Below are 21,355 nucleotides of genomic sequence, written 5' to 3'. Positions count from 1 at the left end.
CAACGAAGAGACAACCTGTAGAATGGGAGAAAGTATATTCAAACTCTACAACCAACAAGGGACTACTACCCAGAATATATAAGGAACTAAAAAAACTCAACAACAACAAAAAACTAGTAATCCAATTAAAAACGTGCAAAGGATCTGAACAAACATTTATCAAAAAGAGAAAAATGATCAAGCATAGGGAAAAAAAAATGGTGTACATCACTAATAATCAGGGAAATGCAAATTAAAACCACAATGAGATCTCTCACCCTAGTTAGAATGGCTACTACCAAAAAGACAAAAAACAGGGCTTGCTTAGGCAGCACATATACTAAAATTGGAATGACACAAAGACAAGCATGGTCCCTGAGCAAGAATGACATGCAAATTTGTGAAGTGTTTCATATAGAAAAAAGACAAAAAATAAATAAATATCGGAAAAGATGCAGAGAAAAGGGGACTCTTATACATCTTTGGTGGGAATGTAAGTTAGTATAGCCAGTATGGAAAACGGTATGAAGCTTTCTCTAAAAGTAAAATTACCCTAAGATCCAGCAATCCTACCACTGAGTATTTATCCAGAGGAAGGAGAATCAGTAATATCAAAGAGATATCTGCACTCCCATGTTTAATACAACACTGTTTGCAATAGCCAAGATATGGAATCAACTTAAATGTTCATTAACAGATAAACAGATAAAGAAAATGTGGTACATATACACAATGTAATACTATTCAGCCATAAAAAAGAAAGAATGAAATTCTGTCATTCGTGGCAACAGGGATAAGCCTGGAGGACATTATGTTAAGTGAAATAAGTCAGGTATAAGAAGATAAATGCCACGTTTTCACTCAAGGGGGAACTAGACAAGCTTGAGGTAACAGAAGCAGAGTAGAACTGTGGTGTATCAGTCGCTGAGAAGGGTAGCAGGGAGGGAAGAACAGGGTGAGGTCTGTCAACAAATACAAAATTACAGCTAGAGAGGAAGAATAAGTTCTAGTACTCTACAGCACTACAGGGTGAATATAATTAATAATAATTTATTGTATACTTTCAAAAAACTCAAAAAGAGGATTTTTAATGTTCCCAACACAAAGAAATAATCAATGTTTGACTTGAAGGATATGCTGATTCTTCTGATTTGATCACTACACATGGTATCCATGTACTGAAATATCACACTACACCCATAAACGTGTACGATTATTACATATCAACTAATATTAAAAGGAAATAAATAAATGTGTATAACTTTTCTCCTCTTAATCTATTATCAGTTTATTTCAGCAGACTCAGTTATAGAACCTTCAGAGGGCAGAGGTAAAGTACCTTTTGCCCTGATAATTTAAACATAGCTTTAGTACTTTCCGAATGAGGGAAAAAAGTATTAAAAGTGCTTCACAAATACATCCAAAAATTAATTCCCCCATGAAATATTTCACCCTCTTACTTTTGTCCATTCTTATAGAAGTGTCGCTAGTCAAATTCTCATTTAAATTCCTCACAGTGTGTTACCTGCACTCTCCAACTTTTCCTGAATGGAAACTCTCACTATTTCCTGAATGGAACTCTCCTCCTCTGAGACCCTGTTCCTCTCATTCTTCCCCCTACATTGCACACACACTGGCCCATTCCTCCAGACTCTAGAATGCTATAATTACTTGCTGAGGTCTCCCTTCCCTTGAAGGCCCAAGTCCCAGTTTTCCTCGGCAATACCCTTAAAATAGCCTGGAACCTGTTATCTGTGCCATACATCCTATTTCCCAACCTATTCTGCAAGCTCATAAGGTCAGAGACCTCATATTATGCCCTCCACTGGCCACAGTGCCCTGGATGTAGCAGATGCCTGATCAAAGTTTCTTGACTTTCAAAATCATCCATAGCCAGATGCAGTGGCTTACGCCTGTAATCCAGCACTTTGGGAGGCTGAGGCAGGAGGATTGAGCCCGGGAGTTGAAGATCAGCCTGGGCAACATCATGAGATCACATCTCTACAAAAAATAAAAAATAAATTATCTAGGTATGGTGGTGCTGAGGTGGAAGGATGGCTTGAGCCCAGGAGTTTGAGGCTGCAGTGAGCTATGATTGTGCCACTGTACTCTAGCCTGGGTGACAGAGTGAGACCTCGTCTCTAAAAAAAGAAAAAAAGAAATCATCCAATCACCATTATGTCCTACAATCAAAGCAACAATTGCTACTACCTCAAGTGAGGGGATCGCCTGGCTACTTGAAAGACTGCATTAAAGTTTCTTCCAGTAAAGAAAAGCTTGAAAATAATTTCTAATTCTCTCTCTGTGAATGCTGGATACTAAATATAATGGCTACTTCAGGATCCAACTGCCAAATACATCTCTGACCTCATTATTGTCAGTTCATCTCTTCCCCATAATTCTTGATCCAAAGCAACTTCATTCCCTCAAATAAGAAAGCAAAACTGTTTTCACAGCTGGGCTTAGCAGGAGTGGTTCTGCAATAGCAGCTTCAGTTCCTTGTGCTGCCACCTGATGGCGACCCCAAGCCAAAAGCAGCAAGGAGCAGGCCCAATGAATGCAGTGCTGTTAGGTTATCAAGAAGCCCGAGGACTCCGCATTTTGTGCAGGTTCAAACATATCTTTATTCAAAGTCCCCAAAAGGCCAGTAGGTAAAATAAATTCTCCTTTTTTTGAGATGGAGTCTCGTTCTGTCAGCCAGGCTGGAGTGCAGTGGCACAATCTGGGCTTACTACAACCTCCGCCTCCCAGGTTCAAGTGATTCTCCTGACTCAGCCTCCCAAGTAGCTGGAACTACAGGTGCCCACCACCACACCTGGCTAATTTTTTTGTGTGTATTTAGTAGAGACGGGGTTTCACCATGTTGGCCAGGCTGATCTCAAACTCCTGACCTCAGGTGATCCGCCCGCCTCAGCCTCCCAAAGTGCTAGGATTATAGGCGTGAGCCACCGCGCCTGGTGGCAAAATAAATTTTCATGCCAACAATAAGCTGGTTGGTCTTCTAAGGTCTGAAGTCTTGTGGCTGAACTAAATATTCTTGTTGTATTCGTCACAGCACGTTCAATGCAAAGGGAAGCTACTGCTGTTGCTGACCTCCCAGGCCCTTCGCTTAAGTCCTACACAGTGGGAATACTTTTTACCTAGCTTGCTGTAATGGCCACATTATATATTCGAATCTCATTGAAGTAGAAGCCTATTTGTGATAGTGAAGAAACGTGTGCTGTATTTGTTGGTTTATATAAAGTGCACAGAAATACTCTACTTGAAAAAAGCACTGTTATTCAAAATTGCCAAGGTTTTTAATTGCATGCCTCCATTACTTCTTAAGTACACACACAGAGCCTCTTTGGAAGTCAGAGGGGATTGTACTAGTGACAGATATTTTTTAAATATGGGGAAAACATGAATAAGTATTATACTACTTAGGCATTCTTAAACCCTAAAATCTAACTTGCTCTGTCCTTTCTGCCTAATCTCTGAATTCTCCCTAAACATACATTAAGGCACTGAAGCAACGTTGGCTTCTTTCCCATGACTGAGTCACTTTTTATTTGGTATTTGGGCACCTAAGTCCTCTACAATCACAGTTTTCAGTATTGTAATCTTATGAGGTAAGGCACCAACACCTTAGCTGCCTTACAAAAACAACAACAACAACAACAACAAAACATGAAACATGCTACAAAACTTAATCTGAATAAGCGGAAAAATAGTTACAAAACAAATCAACCAAAGGAGACCAAGATAGCCTAGATTTGTGTGTCCTCTTCTTCTAAGACTCTGTAATTCATGTTGACATTCCCCAATTTACAGAAGAGTTTGTGTGTGAATTAAATGTTTAGAAAGTTAAACACATTTTCCCAAGAAAACAAAGCTATTTATATATCTTGGTAAGGTGGCCAGGGTAAGCCATTTATGAAGGTTAGTTAACCCATAATCGATGAAGAACTTTATACACAGGATAACAATGGCTTTGTTATCTGAAGTGTATTCAGAATTTCAACCGGGGTACTGGGAATGTATCCCCCCAAATGGGATAGGCAGTGGGAACCATCCCAAATCACTGGTTCCTTCAATCATATGCAGAAGCAGATAGAGGGAAGAAATGCATGTGATAGGCTGGGCGCAGTGGCTCACGCCTGTAATCCCTTTGGGAGGCCAAGGCAGGTGGATCACCTGAGGCCAGGTGTTCAAGACCAGCCTGGCCAACATGGTGAAACCCATCTCTACTAAAAATACAAAAATTAGCCAGGCGTGGTGGTGGGCACCTGTAATCCCAGCTACTCAGGAGGCTGAGGCAGGAGAATCATCTGAACCCAAGAGGCAGAGGTTGCAGAGAGCCGAGATCACAACACTGCACTCCAGCCTGGGCGACAGAACAAGACTCAGTCTTACAAAAAAAAAAAAAAAAAGAAGGCCGGGCGCGGTGGCTCAAGCCTGTAATCCCAGCACTTTGGGAGGCCGAGACGGGCGGATCACGAGGTCAGGAGATCGAGACCATCCTGGCTAACACGGTGAAACCCCGTCTCTACTAAAAAATACAAAAAAAAACTAGCCGGGCGAGGTGGCGGGCGCCTGTAGTCCCAGCTACTCGGGAGGCTGAGGCAGGAGAATGGCGTAAACCCAGGAGGCGGAGCTTGCAGTGAGCCGAGATCGCGCCACTGCACTCCAGCCTGGGTGACAGAGCCAGACTCCGTCTCAAAAAAAAAAAAAAAAAAAAAAAGAAAGAAAAGAAATGCTATGATGGGTGACAATAGAACGTAAGACAGAGAGAAGTAGTATGGTCAGAGAAGGATTTACTCATGGAGCCAACGAAGCTGAAGTCCTTCACTTACACAAGGCGCAAAGAGGAGCCCTAGCAATATATTTACATAGACATATGTTTTTGTAAAATTTGTAAAAGATATGCTAACCACAATCAGTTAAGATTGGTCTTTTTTCACTCTTACTCATTAGTCTGGCTTTCTTGTCAGGTGATACTAGATCTGGCTAAAGGGAAGTTGATTGGAAATACACTTGTTTGAGGTTTAGTAGAAAATACTGATGTGGTTCGTAGTCACTTCTGTGTAGAGTTAAGTTATTCCTAGGTGTCTTAGTTTAAGAAATGCCTTCCAGGAATTTCTTCCTACCTCTCACTAACTAAGTCAACTCACCTAAGCAACATATTTCCTTAAGGCTGTGTATCACTGTGCCCAGCACAGGGTCATGTGAGTAGTGAAGGAGAAAGTTAAACAAGGTTTGAAATGTACAAAGCCAGAAGCTAGTCTGTGGAAAATTCTTCCAATTAAAAAAATGTAAGAATTTACAAGACAACACTATATGGAAGAGGTTAACAACAAACTAGTTAATCACGATTGTCCATTAAAATACAATAGTATTTTAGGCTTATTCACTACACAAGAAAACGTGAAATGCCTTGAAATCTGTAAACCAAAAATAAAATTCTAAGGCCCCAGCCATCTGAATGGACTCTTCTTCTTGGCCAAGGACATTGCCTGAAAATCTAGTTCTGCTCATGATGGGAGAGGAGGTTGCAGGCCTCATTATACCCCTGCAGCATTAACATCAACACAGACCTTCAATCTGCTAGGAAATATTTACAGTCTATTCTCTCTAAAGCCAGCTACTTAGAGGTTTCATCTGCATGATAAAACCTAGGTCTCTACAACCCCTTATCTGAACCCAGACATTCCATTCTACTTATAATAAATATTTCAACCAACTGCCAATCAGAAATTTTTAAAATCTACCTATCACCTGGAAGCCCACCCCTCTTCAACAGGTCTCACCCTTCAAGATCAGACCAATGTAAATCTTATGTGTATTGATGGATGTACTGTCTTCCAAAAATATATAAAAGCAAGCTGCACCCTGACCACCTTGGGTGCATGTCATCCTGAGGCTGTGTCACAGGTGTGCCCTTAACCTTGGCAAAATAAACTTTCTAAATTGACTGAGACCTGTCTCAGATATTTTGGGTTCACAAATCTTATAGCTCATATATAAAAGGAACTTGGAAGTTACTGTTCCAAATTTGACAACAATCTTACATTTTACTTGACACGAACAATAATGAGTAGTGCTGTGGAAGGTGAGAGAGCAGGGTTTATGAACAATGTCAGGTTTTGGCGTAGGGTAAACCACAATTAACTGACATTAGGATTACAGAGGAAGAGTTAGGGTGGTAGTTGGTAAGTCTTGTGTTTGCTCAAGTTGAGTTTGAGATATAAAGAGAACATCTAACTGGAATTCAGTAAGAGGATAGAGTTAGAAATACAGATCTGCAAGTTACCAAACTATAAGGAGAAGCTGGGAGTAGATGAGATAACCTTGAGAAACAAAAAGGAAGAATAGAGTGGAACACTGGGAAAACAGCACATTTAAAGGGCTGGAGGAAGAAGTGGGGGCTTCTAAAAATGACAAGAAATGGTCAACAACAAAAAAAGAAAACTTAAAAGTCTTAATGTCCCTGAAACCATACAAAAAGTAAGTATTTAGGAAGTGGTCAACAATGCCAGATACTTCAGAGAGGTGAAATTAAAATAAAAACTGAAAAATGTCTTTGGGCTTGGCAACTTAAGTCACTTAAGTTAGCTACGACCCCAGTGAGGGCAGGTGCAATTGAAACGCAAGGCTAGAAGCTAGATTACAGTCCACTGAAGAGTAAATGACTTCTAAACCTCACAAGACAGTTAACCCAGTCACTTAGAAACCTATTGTGTAAAACACAAATTTCCAGGAGTGAGGTTTCTGCTATTCTTTTAAGTGCCCCCCTACCACTCAGGACTCCCTGGAAAATAGACCCTGAAGCAAAGGAAGATTCATTTCCATCACACTGACCAACCCAGAGCCTGCACTCTCACTCTCCTTGCCTCCTCAACCCCATACTTTGTTTATGCAAGAAAACAGCAGGGGTTTCTTCTACTTCCCCTTACCCCACTAACAATACAACCCAGTCAGGTGCAAATGAAAACTCAAAGTCCAAAAGGGTAATGGGCTTGGGGAGTGGGAAGAAACAGGTGGTGGTGGGGTGAAGAAAAGGCCTTAGAATGCATTTGAAAGAAGAAGGCTGTCGTTTTAATATAAGCATGTTGGTAGGGAGTAAACCCAATGCTTTCAAGTTTGGGCCTAATTCTATAATTCTATAACAGAATTAATCAGATGCCTAATTTACACTTACATGACAAAATTTTACTGCCATAAAGCCTAATACCAAAAAAAGAAAAAAGTATTCCTAAATTCACTTCATTGAGTTGCAAGTATACACAATTTAAAAGAGAAATTTATTTTGTGGAGGAGGAATAGTTCAATTCCTAACTCTGTTGCCCAGGCTGGAGTGCAGTGGCACGATCTCGGCTCACTGTAACCTCCGCCTCCCAGATTCAAGCGATCCTCCTACCTCAGCCTCCTCAGTAGCTGGGATTACAGGCATGCAACACCACACCTAACACCTTTTAATACTTCTGTCAAACAGAGTGAAGTACAACTTTCCCGACAAGACATGAATTTCAGGCAGAGCATGAAATATTCAAGTGTACCCATGACACTACCAATAAATAAAACCATCAAATCTTACCATATTCAAAAAAATCTGGTTGTAACAACTTTTAAAAAAAATTTCTACTTATTTGAGAGCCCTAAGTTATCTATGTGTTCCTACTGAACAAATCATGAAGAAACTACAGATGGACTGATAAAAAGGAAATAATTTTGACTTGACATTTTCTTTTGCTCTTTTTTTTTTGTTTTGAGATGGAGTCTTGCTCTGTCAACAGGCTGCAGTACCGTAGTGGCACAATCTCAGCTCACTACAACCTCCAACTCTGTGGTTCAAACGATTCTGCCTCAGCCTCCCGAGTAGTTTGAACTACAGGTGTGTGCCACCACATCTAGCTAATTTTTGTATTTTTAGTAGAGACGGGGTTTCACCATGTTGGCCAGGATGGGCTCGATCTCCTGACCTCGTGATCCACCCACCTCGGCCTCCCAAAGTGCTGCGATTACAGGTGTGAGCCACTGCGCCTGGTCTCACTTGGTATTTTCTAATGATATCAGTGTGTGGACAAAATGACAGTATTACACGACATCAAGAATAAACTATCTCCTTGGTTCACTGATACTCAGCTGCTGCAGAAAAGTAACTACAGAACAAAGGGGAAAAAAGGTAAACATCATCGAACCCTTAGAAAGATTTTTCCTAATTTCAAATAAGCTGTTTGCTATAAAGAAATCCTATAAAATCTTCCAAGGTGCTGATAGGTGTTTTTGTCATTGTTAATTTTGGCTTTTCTTTATTTAACTGATTAGAAAAAAAAGACTATTCATCTTTGATAACAAACACTGACCCGCTTTGTGCAGACTAAGGCATGCCTTAATGCCAATAGCTAACAGAAAAGGAACAGTTATTGCTTAGCATATGGAAGCCAAAATATGCTCCATCGATCACAATTAATAGTCAAATGGAAAATCCACTTTGGACACTGGAACTTCTGACTTTAGGTACAATAAAATCTCATTACAGAATTTCTTCATTAAAAGTATTTTTACAGTATTTTAAGATGCTCACATCTTTCATGTGATTCTCACAAACAGTTAAAAGAGGTAGGCCATTATTATAACCCATGTGTAGTAATTTCAGTAAATCGAAATTTCTGAGAGCAGCAAGTACCGAGTGCTATGGTCTGAATGTTTGTAATGTTTGTGTCCCACCAAAATTCATATGTTGAAATCCTAACCCCCCAGAGTGATGGTATTAGGAGGTGGGGTGATTAGGTCATGCAAGCAGAACCCTCATGAATGGGATTCATGCTCTTATAAGAAAGAGAGACCCCAGGGATAGCCTCACCCCTTCCAGAATATGAGGACAAGCGAGAAAGCACTGTTCAAGAACAGAAAGTCGGTCCTCACCAGACACAAAATCTGATGTCACCTTGAGCTCAGGCTTCCCAGCCTCCACAACTGTAAGAAATAAATTTCTCTTGTTTCTAAGCCACCAGTTTATGGTATTTTGTCATAATAGCCTGAACGGACTAAGACAGCGAGGTCTCACTGTGCTCACTGAGTCACTCAGGACAAATGCGTCCTACAGGTCACAACATGTGAATGCAGCAGAAGTTCATGATGTGAATTACTGAGACTCTTTACAGTGGGTTTCATTCTAGATTGGTTAACATGGGGCTCAATCAATGAACAGACCCAACTCAATATAACATATCATCACCTAATAAGGTCTAAAATTTTCCATTTCTCAAAGCTCTCCTCAAAACCTACACTGTCCTATACTCATAAACTCAGAGGAAACCACAAAGAGGCCATAAATAAATAGCATGTGGTCACCTGGTTAGTTAACGGCAGAATAGGACCCAGGTCTCCAACTTCCCAGTTCCAGGCCATTGTTGCTTAAACAGAAGATAACAGAGTACCAAAGAATTACCCACAAAGCCAACAATAAACTGAGGACTCACACCAATGTCTCTGAAAAGAGACAGATCTTTGCCTCTAAATTTTTTAATTTTTTCTTATCTTCTAAATTGTTTTTTACAGTATATTAAAAGTAGATCCAGAGAGCCCTGAACCAGTAAAAGAAGTGAGAGGTCTCTAACAATAGTGCACATATAGTCACGCAGGCATAGAAAACTTAATGTTTTTAAGGGAAAAAACAAAACAATAAAACAATGCTGTTGGAGAGTCTACAATTACAATACAGGTCTAAAAATCTTCAATAAGGTTTTCGCAAGGTTATTAGCTAAGAGAAACCATTAGAAAAATCTATGTGGTCAAAACTAATTTAATTTAAACAAAGTGTTGATCAAAATGGCAACTTCAAGAAAGATAAGCCACAATAGCTTAAAAAGTAAACAGCATTGACCTTTAGAATAAATATTTACTTTGAATTCTAAGATAAAGGGCAGCACCTCATTAGATGAATAGCTTTCATAAGCTTTCAAAAACACAGCTATTAAACTTTCATTAAATTTAATGCTCTATCACCCAACACATTAAATGTAAAGTACAATGTTTCGTAATGATAGAACAGAATCACACAGACTTTAGTTATGTTACCAGCACAATCCTTAGTAATAAAAAAAACTAGGTTATTTATTATAGTTTGACCTACAGCTCTTTCCTTCAATTGTTAAATGGTTTTAGTGTGTAGTTTTCTCAACAAAAAACAAAATCATCATTTTTCTCTATGATGGCAACTTTCTAAAATACAAAGAACACCATAATCTCCTTGCTAACAATAGTAGCCACCATTTACTGAGTGCCTCCTATGTGCCATAAACTGTGTCACCAGTTTAATGTGCATTACCTCATTTAACCTTCAAAACAAAACTCATTAAAAAGTGAATGAGTGGGTCACCCAGCTGGAAAGCAACAGAATCCAGATACAAACTCAAGTACATCTGAGACATTTCTGGTCACCATGTTGCTGCTAACCCAAATGAGCACACGCTCAAGGCACTGGGAAATCAGAATTCACCTAATGGATATTAGGCATTGAGACTGAGAGAACTTAAGAATATTCAATAGTTTTGCAGTCTCTTTATAGAAATATGCACGTGTGAGAATAACTCCTGGGAGAGGTAGGGAAAAACATTTTCACCTTGACATCATTCTTTAGAAACTGTATGGGATGATTCCTAACCTTTTTAGGAATTTGATAAAAAAAAAAAAAAAGATATGGATCTTCTTCCTAAAGAATCACATGTAAAATTTTGCATTATTTTAGAAGGTTCAGACTCCTAAAGTCCATTTCATCCACACATCTCAGTTAAAAAATTTCCAACTGATTGGGCTGAAAATCTACAGAATGAAGCTAAGAAAATGCAAACTGACACAAATAGAGTGCTTTGGAAATTGTTTTCAAATGTTAGTACAGCTCTGTTCATGTAAATGATACTAAATTTCAAAGCTCTAACAAATCTACTGCAAGGAACTCACAGAAGGAAAGAAAAGAAGTTTAGATGCTGCCACTGACTGATACACTTACCGTTTTCCTGCGCAATTCTTGTCATTCAGGCCACCAACTTTGTTTATGGCAGACCAGGCTGTGAGAGCCACATATGGCAAAGAGGCAGCTTGAGTATGAGTGAGTGATTTGGGTTTGTGAGAGACCTACATTTGAAGACAACAGTAAAAAATAAGCAATGACTTGCAAACCTCTGCACACAATTAAGCACATTTACCTTCACAGGAATCCAGCTGACCCTTGACCAACAGGGGTTTGAATTGTACAAGTCCAACCCCTCCTCTTCCTACTCTTCCTCTTTCTAGTAACATGAAGACAACAAGGATGAAAATCCTTATGATGACCCACTTAATGAACAGTAACTATACCTTTCTTTATGATTTTCTTTTTTTTTTTTTTTTTTTTTTTTTTTTTGAGACAGAGTCTGGCTCTGTCGCCCAGGCTGGAGTGCAGTGGCCGGATCTCAGCTCACTGCAAGCTCCGCCTCCCGGGTTTGCGCCATTCTCCTGCCTCAGCCTCCCGAGTAGCTGGGACTACAGGCGCCCGCCACCTCGCCCGGCTAGGTTTTTGTATTTTTTAGTAGAGACGGGGTTTCACCGTGTTAGCCAGGATGGTCTCGATCTCCTGACCTCGTGATCCGCCCGTCTCGGCCTCCCAAAGTGCTGGGATTACAGGCTTGAGCCACCGCGCCCGGCCTATGATTTTCTTAATAACATTTTTCCTAGCTTCCTTTACTGTAAGAATACAGTATATAATATACATAACACATTCTAGCTTCCTTTATTGTAAGAATACAGTATATAATATACATAACATATTCTAGCTTCATTTATTATAAGAATACAGTATATAATATACATAACATATAAAATATGTGTTAGTTGACTTTTTTGAGACAGAGTCTTGCTCTGTCGCCCAGGCTGGAGTGCAGTGGTGCAATCTCGGCTCACTGCAACCTCCGCCTCCCAGGTTTAAGCGATTCTCCTGCCTCAGTCTTCCAAGTAGCTGGGACTACAGGCAGCTCCCACCACGCCTGGCTAATTTTTGTATTTTTAGTAGAGACAGGGTTTCACCATATTGGCCAGGCTGGTCTTGAACTCCTGACCTTGTGATCCACCCACCTTGGCCTCCCAAAGTGCTGGGATTATAGGCGTGAGCCACTGCACCCCACCTTAGTTGGCTTTTTATGTTATCAGTAACGCTTCTGGGTAACAGTAGGCTATTAGCAGTTAAGTTTTAGGGGAGTCAAAAGATGTAGGTGCATTTTAAAAGGGGTAGGTGCACCAACTCCTGCATTGTTCAGGTGTCAACTGTATTTTCATAGATAAATCTATAAAATTATTCCAGTTCAGTGTTTATTGCATACCTTACTCCAAGATTATCCTTAATAAATATTGTATAGCTCTGTTGCATACCTTGGAGTAGGGTATGCATATGCATATGCATACCCTACTCCAAGATTATCCTAATAAATATTGTATAGAATAGCTCTACCTGCCTCACAGATGTTCAATAATGTTATGTAGGCTACATTATCAGATATAACTACTTCATTGTTTATAAAAACTACTTTGTTTATAACTTCATTGTTTATAAAAAGACCACATCAATATTCCCATTTGTCTTGAAGTAAATCCAAATAAACCTTGAACTCTCAAAAACACATCCTAATTAGTTTTTGAGATCAGCTGTTTCCTTTACTCTCATTTTCTGGAAAGGAAATCTTTCTAGATTTTCTCTAATCTCAGTAACAACCTTTTTCCCCTTCCTGCCCTCCCTTCTGTAGCCAATTTCCTCAATGTTAACCCCTTTCTCTCTATTCAATTTGTCGGTCTCCTGACTGCATTTGATTAGACTCCTGTTTTTAAAGTTATTCAAAACCGCTGGACATTTCCATGTCTCCATTGATGACTAATCCACCCCCTCTACTGCCTGTATCTGCTTTCAACCATTTATCTAGGGTAAAACCAAGCAACACAGCAGGGTTCTAGGTCTCATTCCAAATCCCTGCTCAATGAGAGAAAAACAGCTATGTTAGCAGGCAGTGTTACTGAATGGCATCAAATACTTTTTTAATCTCTCAAAAATTCCTATATTCTATATTATCTCTTTATAAACTGCCCCATGAAACATAAACTAGAACTGAAAAACACCAATTATTTCCGAGATATTTGCCAGTGTTTGTTTAAACTTTCTAATGCATTTCAGCAGAGTTGGTAAGTTACCTCGTTCCCACTGACTACAACAAACTCTGAAAGAGTGCCTTGTTTCCAAGGAGGAACTGCAGCCCAGACCTGAAACACACACACACAGACAGCTTCATTAGAAACACAGGTATTCTCTGACCAAAGCTAAGCATGAAGGTGTTCCCTAATATATACCCTGTGCTGTGAAAAACACGGAAGTCAGCACTACACCAAGCAGGAGTGTTATTTTCATGATATAAATGTATTACTTAGTATGATTCTGATTTATCAAGTCAAACCACACTGGAAGCAGATGCCATCATATCCTGCTGCATTTACTGACTACTTTGAGTACCAATAGGACCACAGTCTCTGGGGTTTGAGTCCTGGCTCCACCACTTATTAGTTAGGAGACCTCTTTAGAGCTTGGCTTCCTCATCTGTAAACTGGGCCTAACTTTATCTACCTCAGAGGGACTAAATGACATATTTTATAAAAAGCAACCAGAACAGTGTTAGCTATGATTATGAACTATCATTTCTTGGTACAAAAGTTCAAAGTGACAAGTGATAGGTGATTATACCAAACAAACTATTTTAAAGCCATCTAATCCATAAGGTAAAAATTGTCATTTAAAGGCCCTTTCAAGGAAAAAAATACCCTAATCCTACATATTTTAAAGTCTTGCATTTCTTAAGTACTAAATTTAGAAAACACAAACTCAAGTAGAGTCAACATATTTCGGAACTGTTTGTGAAAAAATGTAACAACAGAACCAAAAAAGTGACAGTTCTAGTCAAAGCTCAGTACTTTTGTTGAAAACAAGAAAACAGGTCAACAGCATAGAATATACTTCTGAAACAGAATGAAATTCGCACATTTAGTAAAGGAATATGTGGGAGTTCAGTCAGGGTGGTGGGAAAAATTGTAAGAGGAAAAATTGTAAAGTTACAGGAAGTAGACACAAACCTACTTGGAAGGCCGGGGGTGTTGCACAGCTTCAGTAAAAGATTTGGCTCAAAGCAGCCTAATCCTCTTTACCTTGAGTTGATAGCAATAGAGCAAATAACTAGGGAATGTGGGGCAGTTTATCCAAATAGTTTGCTTACTCACATGTTCCTAAGACCAACCTTTGTTCTTTCATGGGTGCATGATTGCTCTCTACTGGACAGTGGGCAATGTTAATTACCCTATAGTGGTGTTTACTCGAGACCTTCATCGTTTAATCCGCACTAAATAAATGTGAACTTCCTCAGTTTATGGGGTGGATGCTGCAGATTCAGGGAGCAGAGACCTCTTAGCTGCACTGACAGGCAAAATATCTGTGTCAGTGTACATCTCTCATCCATCGCTGGATCAGGGTCTATGGGTTGGACCCCTGCAGGAATAGTGGCATTCCCGAACTCACCTCATCTCCAGGCTTGAAGTATTTCACATCAAGCCCACATTCCATCACCACGCCAGAGACATCCCGACCCAGAGTCAGAGGAAATTCTTCTCCTTTGATTTTCATGTGTAAAGGATCACGCTTCATATTTAAAGCTGTAGCTCCATAACCACCTGTAAAATAAAAACACAATTTATCTGTTTCCTCCAAATGTAAGTATGAAATGCTTTTAAAACTACTACAGGGTTATAGTCCAGTACAATTTTAGGTCTTTAAGATGTAGATTATAAATCATTCTATTACAAAGACACATGCAAGTATATGTTCACTGCAATAGTATTCACAATAGCAAAGACATGGAATCAACCTAACTGCCCAACAATGATAGACTGGATTAAAAAACTGTGGTACATACACACCACGGAATACTATGCAGTCACAAAAAGGAACAAGATCATGTTCTTTCCAGGGACATGGATGGAACTGGAGGCCATTATCCTTAGCAAACTAACACAGGAACAGAAAACCAAATACCACATTTTCACTTATAAGTGGGAGCTAAATGATGAGAACACATGGACATGTACAGGGGAACAACACACACTGGGGTTTTTCAGAGGGTGGAGGGTGGGAAGAGGAAGAGGATTAAGAAAAATAACTAGTGGGTATGAGGCTTAATACTTGGGAGAGGAAAAAATCTGTGCAACAAACCCCCATGACACAAGCTTACCTATGTAACAAACCTGCACTTGTACCCCGAACTTAAAAGCTTTTTTAAAAAGTAATCAACCTTATAATTTTTTGCCAATACATGGGAAAGCATAAAAAGATGGATTTATTTTCTTTAAAAAAAAATTTACTTGGAAAATGATAATCACTTATTAAACTAAAGCCACCATTGTTCAAAATATTTTTGAAATTCAAATTTTGAAATTGTCTTCAGAACTTTTAGTATTATTTTTTATACAGTTTTGCTTTGTTCTTCGAAGAGTATGTCTTTATTAACGTATTCATTCAGAAACTTTTTTTTTCCTTTTTTTTTCTTTTTTTTAAGAGATGGAGTCTAGCTCTGTCACCCAGGCTGGAGTGCAGTGGGGTGATCTCGGCTCACTGCAAGCTCCATCTCCCGGGTTCACGCCATTCTCCTTCCTGAGTAGCTGGGACTACATGCGCCCGTCACCACGCCCAGTTAATTTTTGTATTTTTAGTAGCGACGGGGTTTCATTGTGTTAGCCAGTATGGTCTCAATCTCCTGACCTTGTGATCCGCCTGCCTCAGCCTCCCAAAGTGCTGGGATTACAGGCGTGAGCCACAGCGCCCGACCTATGAACTTTTTAAACAACAAGATATTTGGTGCCATGTCTGGTGAAGATAAACGTTTAAGCTGTTTGAAGTTAATAAATAAATAAGGCAAGAATATAAAGTATTTGATGCTGACAATAGTTTATGAGTAATGATCCCCACATCCTTAAAAATATTTCCAGAACAACATCTTTGAAATAAATTGGAATAAATTCCTGAGTGAAGAAAAGCCACTTGGCTGCATCTGTTCTGACGTGTAAAATCAAGTTGTTTTATTATACATCTTTTTATTTATTTATTTAATTTTTTTGAGACAGGGTCTTGCTCTGTTGTCAGGCTGGAGTGCAGTCGCGCAATCTCGGCTCATTGCAACCTCTGCCTCCCGGGTTCAAGTGATTCTCCTGCCTCAGCCTCCCAAGCAGCTGGGATTACAGGCACACACCACAGCCAGCTAATTTTTGTATTTTTAGTAGAGATGGCATTTCACCATTTTGGCCAGGATAGTCTCAATCTCCTGACCTCATGATCCGCCCACCCTGGCCTCCCAGGGTGCTGGGAGTATAGGGAGCCACCACGCCTGGCCTATTTTATTTATTTTTTTAAGAGATGAAGCCTCACTCTGTTGCCCAAGTGCAGTGATGTGATCTTGGCTCACTGCAACCTCCACTTCCTGGGTTCAAGCCATTCTCATGCCTCAGCCTCTGGAGTAGCTGGGATTACAGGTGTGTGCCACGACGTCTGGCTAATTGTTGTAGAAACAGGGATTCGTCATGTTGGCCAGGCTGGTCTCAAACTCCTGGGCTCAAGCGATCCACCCACCTTGGCCTCCCAAAGTGTTGGGATTACAGGCATAAGCCACCGCACCTGGCCCATACCTTTTTATTTTTAAGAATATTTATAGGCCAGGTGCCATGGCTCACACCTGTAATCCCAGGACTTTGGGAGACCAAGGTGGGAGGATTGCTTGAGTTCAGTAGTTCAAAACCAGCCTGGGCAACATAGCAAGGCCTCATCTCTACTAAAACTTTGAAAAATTAGCCAGGCATAGTGGTACATGCCTGTAGTCCCAGCTACTCAGGAGGCTGAGGCAGGAGGATTGCTTGAGCCAAGGAGTTTGAGACTGCAGTGAGCCATGGTCACACCACTGCACTCCAGCCTGGGTGACAAAGCAAAGCTCTGTCTCAAAAAAAAAAAAAAAAAAAAAAAAAAAAAAAAAAGAAGAATATTTACATAAATATCACCTAAATAAAACTGAAAACATTCTTTTAATTACAATTTTTTTGTTCAAGTAAATTTGCTACTGTATAATAATCCAGAGTAATTTATTACATGGCTTCCACATATAACGTGACTTTTCTCAGATCCAAAAGTACCTGCTCTTCTCTCTTCTGCTTGACATTTTTCTGAGAACATGTCTGCCATGTGAGGCTCTCCATGATAGGCACCCTGCCTACCTCTCCAGGGTCATGTACCACTCACTCCCTGCCTCACAACGCATGCTCCAGTCACTAACCCGTTCTGTACGTCTCCCCTTGCCCTGCACCCACTCCTATGGGCAATCCATTAGATCTTAGGTATGAGGAGAAAGCAGCAAAGGAGCCTAAGGAGGCAGTTTAAAGACGTTCAATGCTGCTGACAGGAGAGACAGGTTTTCAAATAAGGTCCAAAGCTGCTAAGAGGCTTTAAAACAAACAAACAAACAAGCCTGGATCTAACAACATGCAGACCTTTGGTAACCCTGCCAGGAGCAGCTGCTGTGTCGTGTGCTTTTGAGAGAATGGGAAATAAGGGACTGGAGACCATGAGAAGACTGAACCCTCTTTAAAATAGTTTTGTTGTAAGGGGAGCAGAGAAATGGAACAGTAGCTCGAAGTGGCAACTAGGATGGACAGAGGACTTTTGAGTGGCTTTTTTTCCTTCTCCTTAAGAAAGGAGAAATAATAGCAAGTCTGTATGCTAATGGGGATGATCCAGTAGAAAAGAAAAGATTGATGATGCAGGAGATAACTGCTGGAATGATATCCCAGAGTAGGTGAGAGGGGATGGGATTAGAAACACAAGCTAAGGGCTGGCCTTCTGTGAAAGCAGTGACAGCTGATCCATATAGCAGGAGGGAAGGTAGAAGATACAGAGAGAGATGCTGACAGGCGGGTAGCTTGCATGAGTTGTGTTTGTAATAAAAAATCAAGACACATGGGATCAAGTGTTTGAAAGGTGGGAAAGTCCCAGAAAATCTAAGCTGATGGCCATTATACCAACATTACACATTTGCCATCTGGCTAGTTAGGATTATACTCTGTCAGGGGGAAAAACAAAAAACAAAAAACAAAAAACAAAAAACTTCACCTGTAATATTCACAAAAGTCACGTGCTTCACTTTTCCTGTCTTACAATCCTTTTCCACTGCTAAAGATAATTAAACAATTATTCACTGAAACCTCTATGTGGTTTGAACAACAGAAGTGGACATTTAGCCATGTCAAGCTTTAGCTGCTGTTTAAGAGCTGCAGAAAGGTTTCAGTCCTCTTTGAGGTACAGAGACTGCAGCTCAAGGTTGTTTCTAGTTTTCTTGGTCTCCTGATATGCTAATGCATCAACTGAGTAGCCTTGGCTCACTGGTACTATCTAACAAGACCCTGAACCCAGAATGTAGTCAGCTGGCAGTTAGTAATTGAGAATCTGTTTGGTGACACGGATAACTGAATGGGGCCCTTAAGTGTTCCATCCCATTGACAGGGGTTGCCACCTTGACTTGTTCAGAGAGTTGGGCCAATGTGAAAAGTCCTAAATCTGTCATCAGTTTAAAGACGTTAATCCCATCTAAAGACACCAAACTTTGTTGGTATGATGCTGTTGGCTGCATTTTTTCCCCACGTAAAAATTCTTCATTTCTTTAGCCATTTCTATGATTTATTATTTTATGTCCAACAGTAGTGGCCATCTCCAGAAAAACAGCCAGTCTTCATCTCTCAAATAAAATAGACATGTCTCTTGCTTTCTTGTCAAGGGAAATAACTGCTTCCTACAGTTTACAATCTTCTACTCATTATTTTATTTCCCCAAGCTACTGTTTCAGATATCTTCTGCAACGACAACAACATATCCTCAAATGGAAGGAGAAAAAAAAAAAGATGGTAACTTGCAAATAATATTACCCAATCAAGTCATAAAAAACTAAGATATTTCAAGAATACTATATAAAAGTAAAATGTTTTACAGTGTTAGATTATTAAACAGCAGCCAAGAAAAGTCTAGACACAGCCATTCTGTTTAAATGAAAATGTACATGGCATGAGTTACGCATGTGCATTTAAAGAAATAAAAAGCTAACAGATCTAAATGAAGACAAAATGTAAAAATTACTCACGGATAAAATACTGCTAATTTAAGTTTGTTATCCTAAGTCAGAACAAAAAGATAAAAAGGCATAGAAATATTGGCTGAATGACAACTGCGTATGTGAAGCGCTGAAACAGGTTGACAAAGCATGGGATCTATCTTGAAAGAACTTACAATCAAAGGAGATGAAAAAACATGCTGACCATTGAGTAAAACTTACCACTAAAAGACATATCTTATAAAAAACTGAACTCTCTTCAAGCCTAATGTAAAAAGCATAAAGGAAAACGGCATGCTCAACTGGTAGTAGCAATTATTACTTCAAAACAAAGAATACAGATGTAGATTTCATGAGACAATCACAGTAAAGTCAATTCAATTCATTATTTTTATTTATTTTATTTATTATTTTTGAGACGGAGTCTCACTCTATCTCCAGGCTGGAGTGCAATGGCGTGTTCTTGGCTCACTACAACCTCCGCCTTCCAGGTTCAAGCGATTCTCCTGCCTCAGTCTCCCACCAACGCAGTGAACGCCCCCCCTCCCCGCCATCCCCCCACCTCCACCCCCCGTCTCTACTAAAAATACAAAACTTAGCTGGGCGTGGCGGCGCATGTCTGTAGTCCCAGCTACTTGGGAGGCTGAGGCAGGAGAATTGTTTGAACCCGGAAGGCGGAGGCTGCAGTGAGCCAAGAACGCGCCATTGCACTCCAGCCTGGCAATAGAGCGAGATTCTGTCTCAAAAACAAACAAAAACCCCCACAAATTCTGAACTGACGAGGAAACATAACTAGACTGCCGAAGCTTGTGACGGATGTCAGAATACCACAAAGTTCCCCGGACAGAAATTTAGCTACAGAGATAAGCCGGGCGCAGTGACTAGTCTGTAATCCCAGCACTTTGGGAGGCCGAGGCAGGCGGATCACCTGAGGTCAGGAGTTGGAGACCAGCCTGACCAACATGATGAAACCCCATCTCTACTAAAAATACAAAAAAAATTTGCCTGGTGTGGTGGCACGCGCCTGTAATCCCAGCTACTCCGGAGGCTGAGGCAGGAGAAATTTTGCTTGAACCCAGGAGGCGGAGGTTGCAGTGAGCAGGCCACTGCACTCCAGCCTGGGTGACAGAGACTCAGTCTCAAAAAAAAAAAAAAAAGCTACAGACACAGTTCTCAAGTCTGAACTTACATATTTAAGGACGCATGAAAACAATCAAGCTTATATTTTATCAAGACAAATGGCCAGAAAGATACCCTGGTCATTGCAATTTCAAAAATTTTGGAAATAATATTTGCAGAGGTATTGTTAAAAACCTAAATGATTCATTTGAGTTAACCAAAGAAGCGTAGTCAAATTTTTTAAAACCGCATACCTTATTAAATAATGACTTTTTTAAAAAAGGTAATGTCTTTTGAAAACTTACTTCTCATATTAACGTCTATAGGATTTACACTGGCAGCGTGAACTTTGACAATGACTTCATTTGGATAGTGTATGATAGGTATCATCATGTTCTGAGTGAATCGAAGTACTTCATTCTTCCCGTATTTATCTATCACCCAAGCAGGCATGATAGTGCTCCTTGGAGAGGTAGTACTAATCCTTCTAACTGAAGGCTTTTGGACAACTTTGCTTCTCCAGAAGCAAACCGCAGTGCATGCATTTCTTCTAAGTACGTAAGTCTTCAGAAATTCCATTGCAAACACTGGTTGAACGGCGTGCTCAAATTCAAATACACTTGGACTGGATCAAACTCTCACCCCTGAATTCGGTCAAATTCTGCCAAACCACGGGCTAGTTTCAAAATTAAGCATGCAAAACGGAGCATTCGAAAATGAAGCTAATCTAATGGAGAAACTGAAAGAATATGGAACTTTTATTCTGCTCTTCGCATATGAAATGCTCCAATCAACGTTCCAGTCAGTATTCTGTCTATTCTCCTCCCTCCCTTTCACCCTCTCCCCTTCTAAAAAAAAAGGGGGGGGGATAAAAAAGCAGGTGCGCAAACCCCCTAGATCCCTGCCCTGTCCTGGGAACCCTCGGCGGGACAGGCAGACACCGCTCTCGGTCCAACGCCAGAGAATCGAACGCTTGCCAACTGCCGCCGCGACCCTGGCCCGGAATCTCCTTGCCTGCCCGCTCTCCTCAGCCGCCGGGGTGGCTTTACGGCGCCAACCAATCGCCTGCAAAG

The 21,355-nt window shown here is 40.3% G+C and overlaps 1 protein-coding gene and 1 pseudogene across 2 annotated transcripts in view; one reads left to right on the top strand and one right to left on the bottom strand.

The window, feature by feature from the left end:
• Positions 1 to 21,331, bottom strand: part of RTN4IP1 (reticulon 4 interacting protein 1) — a 55,047-nt gene extending 33,716 nt beyond the window's left edge. For both annotated transcript variants that reach the window (XM_005552238.4, XM_065543655.1), the window contains exons 1-4: positions 20,588 to 21,331; positions 14,546 to 14,697; positions 13,177 to 13,245; positions 10,973 to 11,097 (exon numbers count right to left, since the gene is read on the bottom strand). In XM_005552238.4, coding sequence (XP_005552295.2) covers positions 10,973 to 11,097; positions 13,177 to 13,245; positions 14,546 to 14,697; positions 20,588 to 20,861 — 620 coding nt within the window. In that variant the 5' untranslated portion in view covers positions 20,862 to 21,331. The remainder of the gene's footprint in view (positions 1 to 10,972; positions 11,098 to 13,176; positions 13,246 to 14,545; positions 14,698 to 20,587) is intronic.
• Positions 300 to 399, top strand: LOC123573182 (U6 spliceosomal RNA; annotated as a pseudogene).
• Positions 21,332 to 21,355: the final 24 nt, after the last annotated feature.

Source organism: Macaca fascicularis, chromosome 4 (assembly GCF_037993035.2).
Source record: "Macaca fascicularis isolate 582-1 chromosome 4, T2T-MFA8v1.1".
Lineage (NCBI taxonomy): Eukaryota > Metazoa > Chordata > Mammalia > Primates > Cercopithecidae > Macaca > Macaca fascicularis.
Note: the sequence above shows the minus strand (reverse complement) of the source record. Positions and strands in the feature narration are given on the sequence as shown.